Source organism: Sceloporus occidentalis, unplaced genomic scaffold (assembly GCF_023333645.1).
Source record: "Sceloporus occidentalis isolate IW3139 unplaced genomic scaffold, rSceOcc1.0.p SCAF_3, whole genome shotgun sequence".
Classification (NCBI taxonomy): Eukaryota; Metazoa; Chordata; class Lepidosauria; order Squamata; family Phrynosomatidae; genus Sceloporus; species Sceloporus occidentalis.
The window spans coordinates 100,773,580-100,785,921 of record NW_028316983.1 but is presented as its reverse complement, the minus strand read 5'-3'; the positions used below and the strand labels follow the sequence as shown (position 1 = coordinate 100,785,921).

The 12,342-nt window shown below is 38.0% G+C and overlaps 1 protein-coding gene across 1 annotated transcript in view; it reads left to right on the top strand.

The window, feature by feature from the left end:
- Positions 1 to 12,342, top strand: part of LOC149316488 (phospholipid phosphatase-related protein type 4-like) — a 64,424-nt gene that overhangs the window by 40,915 nt on the left and 11,167 nt on the right. Inside the window, exons 3-6 of the mRNA XM_089515650.1 lie at positions 288 to 417; positions 1,688 to 1,883; positions 5,443 to 5,500; positions 9,130 to 9,303. Coding sequence (XP_089371776.1) covers positions 288 to 417; positions 1,688 to 1,883; positions 5,443 to 5,500; positions 9,130 to 9,303 — 558 coding nt within the window. The remainder of the gene's footprint in view (positions 1 to 287; positions 418 to 1,687; positions 1,884 to 5,442; positions 5,501 to 9,129; positions 9,304 to 12,342) is intronic.

Sequence of the window (12,342 nt, the reverse complement as noted above, 5' to 3'; positions counted from 1 at the left end):
AATGTCCAGATCCTAGCTCAACTGTAATCTCAGTCAATGGATCAGTATATCGCTATGACAAACAAGACGTTTTCATGATAATGAACATACAGCATCGTGTGCTACCATTTTCTCTGCCCTCGCTCAGGAAATCTGAATCAGTAGGTGTCTATGAAGTAATATTAATAACACACACTTTGTTGATTGAAGGTTGTTCTACCTCAGTTATGTATGAATCCTTTCAATCAAGTCTTGGCTTGGTCAAATAGCTGTTATAGTTATCTTATACCCTTGCTTTTTCATTGTAGATCATGGTGGGCGAAGGCATTCTCTACTGTTGCCTTTCAAAACGTCGGAACGGTATCGGCACAGAGCCCAATATCAATGCAGGGGGCTGCAATTTCAACTCTTTCCTCAGGAGAGCTGTCCGTTTTGTTGGTAAGTTGTAGCAAATCCTTTTTAATGAAGAATTCCTGGTGTTGATGCTTCTTTAGACATGGTCTTTTAGACTTGGATGAGCATGTTGCAACTTCAGATCTAACAATACAGAAACGTGAGGGACTGGATTTAAAATTACCTTCACTGTCGGGATACCATCCAAAGTGGCTTTGTGTTGCCAACTGATTTCTCTACTCCTCGCAACATTTTACACTAGACACTATGAGGATTGAGGCTATCATGAGAATCCATGCTTCCACAACATTTCCTGTCCCTTATGGTCATGGGATAGTTGGGAAGATTCAAAATGCAGTGGTCCCAAAACATTTTGTGAGACATTTGCTATTTTTAAAATTGGAGATTGCTGGTGGCGGTGGTGGTGATTCACTTATAAAATTTCTAGCATTTTCTAAGTGATATATGAAAATTAAAAGCCCCTACTCATAGGTTTCATAATACAACAGAGATGCCGGAAAGAGGGAAGGGAATGAATGGTGGGTTAACTAGGAAATCTAGCATATTGAGATAATATGTTGCGTGCTTACATAAACTCTGCAAGTATAATATGTCTGGACAGTTTTCCTTTGCCTTTAAGAAGGCTTGTTTATTCAAACATATGAATATTCCTGTAGTACAAAATAGTCCATTCCAGCAAAAACATTTCCACAAAATGCCTGTTTGAATGTTTCTAATACTTGGAAAATTGCCCAACAGTTGACTTTAAAAAAAAAGTTTCAGGCTAAGGCCCAGAATCGATTCAGTGCCCACCTGACATAAAAGCCACCAGCCACCACAGAATCAATTACAAGTGTATACAGCTTGAGACACAGATCTGTCTTCAAACCTCCTGCTGCTGCATCCCAACATTCACCATCTCAAGTGTCCCCTCCTCACTTTATTCTACCTAATGGCAAGGCCAGCCCTGATGATAATGTTGGCTTTTTTCCTAAAAGAAAGAGTTTCACACCTCTGGAGAACATACACAAAGGTATAGTCGAGATGTTGCAAAGCGAATCTTTTTTAAAAATCTAACATTTAAAGACTGTTTAAGGTCCTCTGTGAAAACCATTGAACCACTGTCCTGTGTGAAAACAGACATTTTTGAACCATTATTTAAAAGGTGGCAGAGCCACTCAGTCTCTCTCCTATCATGCATCTAGAGAGACAGATTTAGGCAGCAAGCCACCAGTTTATCATCCCTGGACAAAAATGAAGCACTGTATCTATTCTTGCAAAGATCTAAGAATTTTTTTTTCTGCTTCTTCTTTAGGTGTCCATGTATTTGGCCTTTGTGCCACAGCTCTCATCACTGATATTATACAGCTGTCAACTGGGTATCAAACACCATATTTCCTGACTGTATGCAAGCCTAACTATACATCCCTCAATGTATCCTGCTCTGAAAATTCTTACATTGTGGAGGATATTTGCTCAGGACCTGATCCCATGATCATCAATGATGGAAGGTTAGATAGAAGCAGATACTTTTAAAAGCATATGTGCATTCAGTCTTTTTTATTGAGAATCAGGAATGTGTTGACATCTAATTTTATCCAAATCTATGTATGTGTATCTTTCAATAACAGTAAGACTAGGACATGTATTCACTGCCATTTCATGATGACTGCATTTATTATTTCTAGGTTTTTACAAAGAGAAGACGTGTTTATCTGTCTCATTAGCTTAAAAGGTTCCCAAAATGGCTTACAGATAGCAGTAGTAAGACAGTCCCAAGTCCCTTAGACTTACAGTGTAAAATTTCTGGCACATAAGCAAAAGTGGATGGGAAAGGAGGAGGAAAAAACTAGAGAAAGCCAAAGGCATCTTGTCTCTGAACAGAGGTGATAGAAAAACCCAGCTTCTCTTTAGTTCTTCTTTTCTGCAGCATAAAGGGCTGAATCTACGCTGCAAAAATAATGCAGTTTGACACCACTTTAACTGTCATGCCTCCATGCTATGGAATCCTGGGATTTGTAGTTTGTTTTGGAATTAAAGGTTTCTGATATGGAACCCTTCTGGCGCAGTGGTTAAATGCCTGTATTGCAGCTCACAAACCACAAGACTGAGTTCAATACCAGCAAAGGACTCTGGGTCGACTCAGCCTGGCATCCTTCCAAAGTCACTAAAATGAGTACCCTACTTGTTGGGGGCAATTAGCTTACACTTTGTAAACCGCTTAGTACATCAGCAAGCGGTATAGAAATGTACTTGCTATTGCTATATTGATAGAGAAGGCTAAAATATCACAAAACTACAAATTCTAGAATTCCATAACACTGAGCCTTGGCAGTTAAAGTGATGTCAAACTTTTCTGCAGTGCAGATTCAGGCAAGGAAAGGCATCTGGTAACTTGGGACCTGTAGAGTAATCCAACTCTTTTCTTTTTTGTATCACAGCTGCGGCAGATGGTATGAGAGCTATCCAGGTTCTGAACTTTAATTCCCAATGTAGATTCAGTATCTGGATAGTTCTTGTGAAACCTGGAGCAGCTGTGGTAGGGCTGCCATTAAAACTGAAGACCCGCTGTTAAAAGCAAAACCAGATTATCCCCCACCACGCAACTCCAGTGTCACCAGCATTCTCTGGCTTTGTGAAGGGACTGCCAGCCAGGTGACAAATGAGAGAAGCCGAAGCAATGAGAGGAGCAAAACGTCTCTCAATGACAAGATGGGTCAAAAACACAGCAAATTCTAGTCTTTCTCCATCAAAACATTTGATTCATATCCACAGTGGGTTTTTTAAACTTTTTAAATTAAAGTTATAAATACGGTATAAGAACAATTGATTGTACAGATTCTTCTTGCTCTGATGCTGTCTCCCCAGACTGTATTCAACTGAGAAAGATGTTTGCAAAGGAGATTCATATTGCCTGTCTGCAAGTTCATTAAAATCCTATATTGGCTTCAACAGGACTCATGGCTACATAAAAACATAATGACCTATAAACACACATCCAGATGAAAGCACTTGCCACTAGCAGGATGTGATTGGGGCCAGGGATTTCATGAATTATTCAGGAAAGACTAACATACTAAGAATAACATTAGAAATATGGGTTGACCTCTGTTCTTTTAAATTATATGTATATAATCTTCAGAGCTATGTAGAAACCCATTTACCCTTAAGAATGCATTGACATTCTAACCAGGCATGCAATGCATTTTACGTTGTCATCTATTTCCAATGTATATTCCCCATATATAAAGGTCAGTACACATTCTGTTGCTTTTGCATATGTCACACAGTGTTGAAGGACCTTTTCTGCTTAGTAATCAGGCAGCAGTTTTTAAATCTGGTTTGGGAAATGTTCTTTATAGCAATAATCTTTTTTGCATGGTTTTAAAAAAGAGGAATGAAGGATTATAGTTTTACTTTAAGAGAGAGAAAGCCTTCCCTCTCAAAAACAGTGGTAGAGAGAGGGAAAGAAAGGTTAAGCACCCTACAAACTACCAGCCAGTTGTGCAGCTGTTCTTCACCTGTTAAGAGTACCCACATCTTATAGGTGCTGCTAATGAACATCTATTTCTACCCTTAGCTATACTAAGGATTAAGCGCCAAATTATTTGCTTAGGGCATAATGTTTCCTTATCTCAGTATAACTCTCCAAGCAATGAAATTATGACACTGGGTCTTAATCAGCTTTCCAAACATTACATATTGTAATATAGCTGTATTGAACTAAGAGACTGCATATTATATGACACGCCTTCAAGTTGACTCTGAACTATGATAACCCTATCATTCATGGTTTTCTTGGTAAGATTTATTCAGAGGAGGCTTTCCATTGCCTTCCTCTTACGCTGAGAGAGTGTGCCTTGCTCAAAATTACCCAGTGGGTTTCCATGGCTGAAACAATGCAGTTTGGCACAGTTTAACTACCATAGCTCAATGCTATGGAAATCTGGGATTTGTAGTCTGTTGTGGCACCAGAGCTCTCTGACAGAGAAAGCTAAATATTTCACAAAACTGCAACTTTCAGAATTCCATAGCATTGAGCTATGGCCATTAAAATGGAACCAAACCATGTTATTTCTGCAGTGCAGATGAAACCCTGGACTCTCGAAGTCCTAGGCTGCACCTGCACTTCAGAAACAGTGCAGTTTGCTTTTTTAACTGCCATGCCACAGTGCTATGGAATTCTGTGAGTTGTAGTTTGTTGTGGCACCAGAGCTCTCTGGCAGAGAAAGCTAAATATCTCAGCAAATCCCAGGATTCCCTAGCATTGAGCCATGGAAGTTAAAGTGGCATCAAACTACTGTACATTAACTCTCTAGTGCAGATGCAGCCCTAGTCCAACATGCAAGCACTATACCACACAAGTCCATTCTATTGCTCATGGTGTCACATAAATCAGGTTTGGGTAATCTGTGGTTCTCCAGTCATCATTGAGATAAAGCACCTAGCCTCTGCATGTGATCATTTGCGAGCTGTGCCAAAGGTTTCCTTGTCAGTGAAGACATATATTAAACCCTAGGATATATGGGGCAAAACGGAAACTCACTAATGGGATTGTGGCCATCAGTTTAGCTTCCCTTCCAAACCAGCCAGTGACCAGATATACAAAACCAGTCCACATGACCAGTCCAAGGAGTGACTTGATGCCAATTCTGAAGCAAAAGATGCAAGGTTTAACTAATAGGTGAATTATTTCTTCATATATTACTGAAGTTAATAAATTCATCTGTTCCTAGACTATTATGCAGTACTAATTCTTTTGTGTAATTTCAGAACTTTGTTCCTTTGTTCCCAAAAAAGGTCAGACCATTTGACTTTGAGAGGTTTAAGCAGTGTTATTGAAATATGTTATTTTTGTTAATATGTGTTAATATAAGATAGCAGCGATTCTCTCTAAAATACCAAAAGGGGAATTTTTAATAACCCATAATGTAATGATCATTTCCCTGATTACATCTTGTACATTAAATATGATTTCTGGACTACCTAACGCTTTGGTTATTTTTAAACCTGCTCTAGCAGAATGTCTTTTTAAGTGAGAAATTTAATTTGAATGCCCTTCCTTTACAGAAAGTCATTCCCTTCACAACACGCCACCCTGGCAGCCTTTGCAGCTGTGTATGTCTCGGTGAGTAATTAAAACTCATTGTAATAATGGGAGATGTCAGAAGGCCATTTCATGTCTAACACAAAACAGGCTGGTAAAGAAGAAAGAGATACAAATGTGTGCTATACATATTTGGCTGTGACAGAGGCTCACCAGGAAGAGGTCTCCATCAAGCACCCAGGTGAATAATCAGCATCACTGGAGAAATTCATCTTATTTATAGCACCAAATTTTGGATGACCCTCTACACGGCAGTGCCACTGATGCCAAATTTGCAACTCCTTTTGGCACTTCCTCAAACCTCTTTGTTTGCCAAGCTATTTTAATTAGTCAATTTGGACTGTTTTCTTGGCTGCTTTTTCTGACTTTATGGCATGTTTGGGTATTCAATTCTATATAACATTGACTGTTTTAATTTTATTTATACACCAGGATGCTTATACCATTTGTAAGGATGGTGAATTTAAAATGTTTCCATCCAACAAGCAAGCAAATAGTGAATCAGTCAATATTAACAACAACAACAAAACCCTTCTCTGACTCATTTTTTTTTTCCTGGAGACCTGTGATGTAAAAAAATGGAAATTGGGAGAGGAAGGTTGGTGGGAAACAAGGTGAGCCCTACATCAGACAGAGTGAAGAAATAACTTCAGACAGCAGATTTGGGATCTAAGGAAAGAACAGCAAACCATTAATTATTATTATTGTATTATTTTTACTGCCAAGGAGAGAGACAGTGGTTTGTGGGATTTTCTGTTACATGTACCAAAATAACATGCTTGTTTTGGGGTAGTATGCATCTTCAGTTCGATTGCAGAGGGTTGCAGGGGGGTATCCCTATCTCAGGTCCCAAGCATACTGCAGAAATAATCCAGTGTGAGACCACTTTAACTTAACAGGCTCACTGTTAGGCAATTCTGAGGAGTGTAGTTTTGTGAGACATTTAGCCTTCACTGTCACAATAAACTACTGTTCCTAGGATTCCCTAGCACTTAGCCAGGGCAGTTAAAGCAGTCTCAAACTGGATTATTTCTCCAGTGTGTTTTGGACTTCAGACAGTAAAATGTTTTCGGAAAGAGTTCCTTGTGTAAAGCACCATGCTTAGCCAATATTTTCTCCTTCGAAAAAGAATAAAATTATCTTGAGAACAGTGTATTAATGTGCAGCCAATCCCCACTAATGTAAATATCTTAGATTTCTCCATCATTTGCATCAAGTGAAAAAAAAAACAATTAAAGTCTGAAAATACACATCCGCAATCAAGGAGCATGTGAAAAGAGTTGAGAAGCTTCTTTCAGTTCATTCAGTGAGGCCTTTGAAGCTGACACTGCAAATTCAGAACGAGAAGCTGTGGATCTTTCATAGTGCAATCTTATACATGTAGACTAAGATCTCTTTCACACTACACAGTGATAGCACTTTGATGCCACTTTTAACTGCCATGGCTTCAGCCTATGGTATCTGGGAATCGTAGTTCGGTGAATTGTTTGAGTTCTATGGCAGAGAATTTTAATTACCACACAAAACTACAAACCCCAGGATTCCACAGGATGGAGAGATGGCAATTAAAATGATGTCAATATGCATTCATTGTGTACTGCATAGGAGACCTTAGAAATAAACCGCAATAAACATAAAGGGCTTTCTTCATGGTTAATGAATATAGGATGAGGCATCAACTTCAGATCCAGATTCTGAGTAATGAAATAAATTTGAGTGATACTATTTTTATCCTCCCAAGGATGTATTATGTACTGCACTGGATGTAAATTGACTAATTAAGCCTGACTAATTTTGTTTACTCATACTAACTGTGACACTGGCTGTGTGTGACAATTAAATAATGTTAAACTCTTCAGTCGTATTGCAAAAAAGTAGCTGAAAATCTAGATGTATTACTACTCCTTAATAGCATTGGTGGGCATGTTTGTTTTCTAAACTCTTCCTCTTTAAAAAAAATACTTTGCTGATGAGTAATAATGTTAATAACTGCATACTGCTTCTAAGTCCATAGAATATAATCTTCTTCTGTATGTTACAATACTGATTGTTGCTATTTTGACTTCTGAGGAAAGGAATGGCTTCTGAGCCCTACAGTCAATGGAATAAAGAAGGGCATTGTGGATTGGCTTATCATCACCACTGCCCTCTAGGGTGACCATGTAGCCTACTTTACAGAGGGTAATCCTTCATTTGGTAGCATCCTCCTTCGAAGACCAGTAGAAAGTTTAACAACAAAAACCTTTAGAGGGGAGAACTGCAGGGGCCTCAACATTTCTCATCAACAGAAGCTGGAAAGATTGTCTAGTCAAAGTCTTTACTTTCAAAGAAAGATGGATTGTGTTTTCATTTATGTTATAGCCATGACCGTTCAATGTGCATCTCTCTATATCCGTTAGCATATGCAAAATGGTTTCATCTTTTCCCCTTTTTTGATAATAATGTCTAAATCAGAGTGGAATAGGAGAAATAAGATTGAGATACCATGGCAACCTTCCTTTCACACCAAACCATTCTTTCATCTAATAAAACTAATTATTTCCATTTCTCATTTGCTCTGGCAGTGGGATTGTTCACTTATTCTGGGTCCAGTCTGGAGCATTATGCCCTGGACTGACCACAACGATAACCATGTGCACTAGGCTAAAATCGATGAGACACCATATCATTGTGTGCATGGGCCAACTGGGTTGACACCTCATTGTCCCCATTGGCCCATCCCCTGTTTTTGGAGCCATATAAAACCTGCCCAGTGCACTGCTGCTTCTGCCAAGGACAAAAACCCAGGCACCCAGAAACAGGATCAACAAGGAATCTGGACACCTGTTTCTGTCCACAGCAGAAGCCAGCAGCATGCTGAATAGGTTTTACACAGAGCTCCTGCTCACATGGCTCCTAAAACTGGCCATCCCCTTTCCCTGCACTGCTCAGCATGGGAAAGGGGGATGGCACAGCTCTTTTTATGTGGATAACTGGACTGGGCTGAATGGCACCTGATCCAGCTGTTCATACACCAAAACAATCTGAGGTAACTGGAGTTTTGGGGAAACATCATGCTTTCCCCAACTTTGCTTAGTTCAGAGCAAAGTCAACAACAACAACAAAGCCATGGAACCTCCTGGAAGTAGCTGTATGTCCTCAGGACTGTCAGCATCAGTTTTAGTATGGTATATTTCACTGGTGTAGACAAGCCCTGATTTTCAATTTGAGTACAGCACCTCACTGATTCACTGAATGCTGGTTTATGAAACCCATCCTTTCTCCAAAAATCCAAACATGCAGAGGGAGACTCATATCCAATATGAAGTCAAAGGCTTTCATGGCCGGCATCCATAGTTTTTGTGGGTTTTTGGGGTTGTGTGGCCATGTTCTAGAAGAGTTTATTCCTGACGTTATCCAAAACTTGGGAAAGTATTACGTTTTAGATTACAATACCCAGAATCCCCCAGCTAGCATAATTATTGGTCCTACTGACTGACAGAATATGGGAATTGTAATCTATTAAAGCAATTTTCCCTGGCTCTACTCCTATCCCTGTAATCTGTCAACAACAGGTTTCCCCATCTGGTTTGCTAGCTCACATAAATAAACAAGAAAGCACTTCATCTGAGAAATTACACTAAACTTTTAAAATGTATTTCTTTTTAAAGATGTACTTCAATTCAACATTAACTGACTCCTCTAAGCTTCTGAAACCACTTCTGGTATTTGCATTTATCATCTGTGGGATTATTTGTGGACTGACTCGCATCACCCAGTACAAAAGCCATCCAGTTGATGTTTATTGTGGCTTTTTAATTGGGGGTGGAATTGCCCTTTACTTGGTAAGTATCAGGCAAGTATTCATAAATGCCTGTGTCTTGATAGCTAATTGCCTTTTAATTAAGAAGTCATATGTTTCTTTTAGATGTGTGATAACAGATTATGTTCACTGTGACTTTCTGAAATCAGATGAGGAAACATGTGACACACACATAAGATGATGAACTATGAATCCCATCATCCTTCACCGTTGCTTTTACTGGCTCACACTGATGGGAGTTGTGCCCCAACACTGGAGGACTGTCGTCATATTAAGGAGATATAGTTTTGGATCCAGAGAAAACTTAATCTGTAATATATCCTGGATTGATCCATGGATTTTTTTCCAAAAGGATTGTATAACACCACATCTCCACCATATGTGCACCAGGTTTCCTTTTTCATGGTTGCATCTCCAACAGTTACCCTTCTCTAATTTGTACATCATCTTAATTTTCCATGGAGTGTAATACCATCTATTCATTATTTTTAACAGATTTTCTTTAGGGTCCTGGGCAATCGTAAAATCCTGGGTTTTTTTCCATGCGTTCTGCCACTCATTCAAATTAATTGTTTGCTTTAAATCCTGTGCCCATTTTAACATATATTCCTTTACTGTTTCTTGTTCCAATTTACGGCTAAGCAATAGCTTATAACATTTCGATATTTTTTTCTTTTCTGGTTGCCAAAATATATTATCTAGTTCGTTTCTTTTCTCTTCTATCCCCCTCAGTCTATTATCTTCCAAAAATTTATTTCTTATTTGCTGAAAATTAAACCAGTTCAACTCAAACCCTTCCTTTGTTAGTTCTTCCTTGGTTTTACATATCAGGCCCCCGTTATAATTTATCTTTATGCAATCTTTATAGGAAAGCCATTTATCCTTTCCTCCTCTTATCCATCTACCGAAAAAAGCTTCCTGGGCCGAAGTCCAAACAGGGATTTTACAATAAAATATTTCTTTAACCTTCCGCCAAACTTGTAACAGAGATCTTCTAATTGGGTGGTTATTAAAATCTCTGTTTTTCCCTTCCTGATTGTAGCATAAAAACGCATGCCAACCATATCGCAATTGTACGCTCTCCAAATTTAATACTTCCTTATCCTCTAATTTCACCCAATTTTGTAGCCACAACAGACTACATGCCCAGTAATACATTTGAAGATCTGGCAGTGCAAAGCCACCTCTTTCTTTTTGATCTTTCATTATGGTACTTTTAATTCTGGGTTTAGAACCTTTCCAAAGAAACTTATTTAATTCTTTCTCCCATTCTTTAAATTTCCTAGTTTCTATTCCAATTGGCAAATTTAAAAAAAGAAACATAAGCTTAGGGAGGATGGCCATTTTTATGACCGCTATTCTCCCTAACATTGAAAGATTAAATTTGTTCCACCTACTCATGTCTTCTTTGATTTCTTTCCATTTGCTGCCATAATTATTATCATATAATTTCAAATTATCTTTAGATATTATAATGCCTAGATACCTAAATTGCTTCTCAATTCTAAATCCAGATTTTTTCTTCAATTGTTCTTCCTCTTGGTGGGATAGGTTTTTTGTAATTATTACAGATTTTTCTTTATTCACTCTTAATCCTGCCACTTTTCCAAAGGTATTCAACTCAAATTTTAAAGGTTCAATGCCTTGAAGTGGTTGTTCTAAAATTATCACCATGTCATCTGCAAACACTTTAGACTTTACCGAGCAATCTCTGATCCTAATTCCTTTTATATCTTTGTTGTCATTAATTTTGGTTACTAACACATCCATTACTAAGATAAATAAAAGTGGCGATATAGGGCATCCTTGCCTGACTCCTTTCTTAATCTCAAAATCGGTTGATTTCTCCTGATTTACAATCAAGGAGGCTTTTTGTCTATTATAGATTTGTCGAATTGCATTCAAAAATTTTTGACCCATATCTCTTTTTTCCAAAACCCCAAATAGAAATTTCCATCTTAACTTGTCAAACGCTTTCTCAATATCGAGTGCTATTATAGCACCCTGTTTATTATTGTTCACATGAAAATATTCCAAACTATTTAAGACCGTTCTTATATTATATCTTATCTGCCTGCCCGGTAAAAATCCATTCTGTTCTTTGCCTATTATTTCGTTCAATATTCCTTTTAATCTTGCAGCCCAAATCATAGTATATATTTTGTAATCAACGTTTAATAAACTAATGGGCCGGTAATTTGCCATACACGTACTGTCTTTGTTCTCCTTCGGAATAAGCGTTATACAAGCTTGTTCCCATGATTGCGGCACACCCTCCGTTTCCACTGAATTAAATAGCTTTACTAAGGGTTCAAGCAATTCTTTCATAAAAGTTTTATAATACAGCGCCGAGAAGCCGTCTACCCCTGGAGTTTTTCCTTCTTTTAACTGGGATATAGCCTTTAAGACCTCTTGCTTAGAGATCTTAGCTTCTAAGATTTCTTTCTGCTCTTGTGAAATCTTTTTTAACAATTTAGAATCTAGATAACTATCAATTTTACTTTCTATGTTCTCCCTTTCTTGTTCTAAATCATACACAGATTCATAGTAGTCCCGAAGCAGTTTTATTAAATCTTCTTGTTTTGTATAATCCTTCTTATCTACTGTTAATTTTGTTATCCCTTTTCTCTCTTTATACCTCATTAGTTTCTTAGCCAGCCACTTACCTGCCTTGTTCCCATTTTCAAAAAAATTCAGTCTATTCTTTTTTAATTCTATCTCAATTTCCGTGTCTAATTTACTTTGGAGTTGCCTTCTTAGCATTGTAATCTCATTTAATACACTCCTGTTCCCAGGTTGTCTTTTCAGAATCTCCTCTTTCTTGCTTAATACCTCAATAAGATTTCTCTCTTTCAGCTTTTCCGCTTTCCTTATCTCACTTTGTTTTTTAATCAACAGACCCCTGACTGTAGCTTTGCTCGCATCCCATATTGTCTTAGTATCGCAGCCCGATGTTTCATTTACTTTAAAGTAGAAATTAATTTCTTCTTTTAGGAACTGCACAAAGTCTTCTTCCTTTAAAAGTTTCTCCTGCAACCTCCACGACCAATTCTTTCTAATA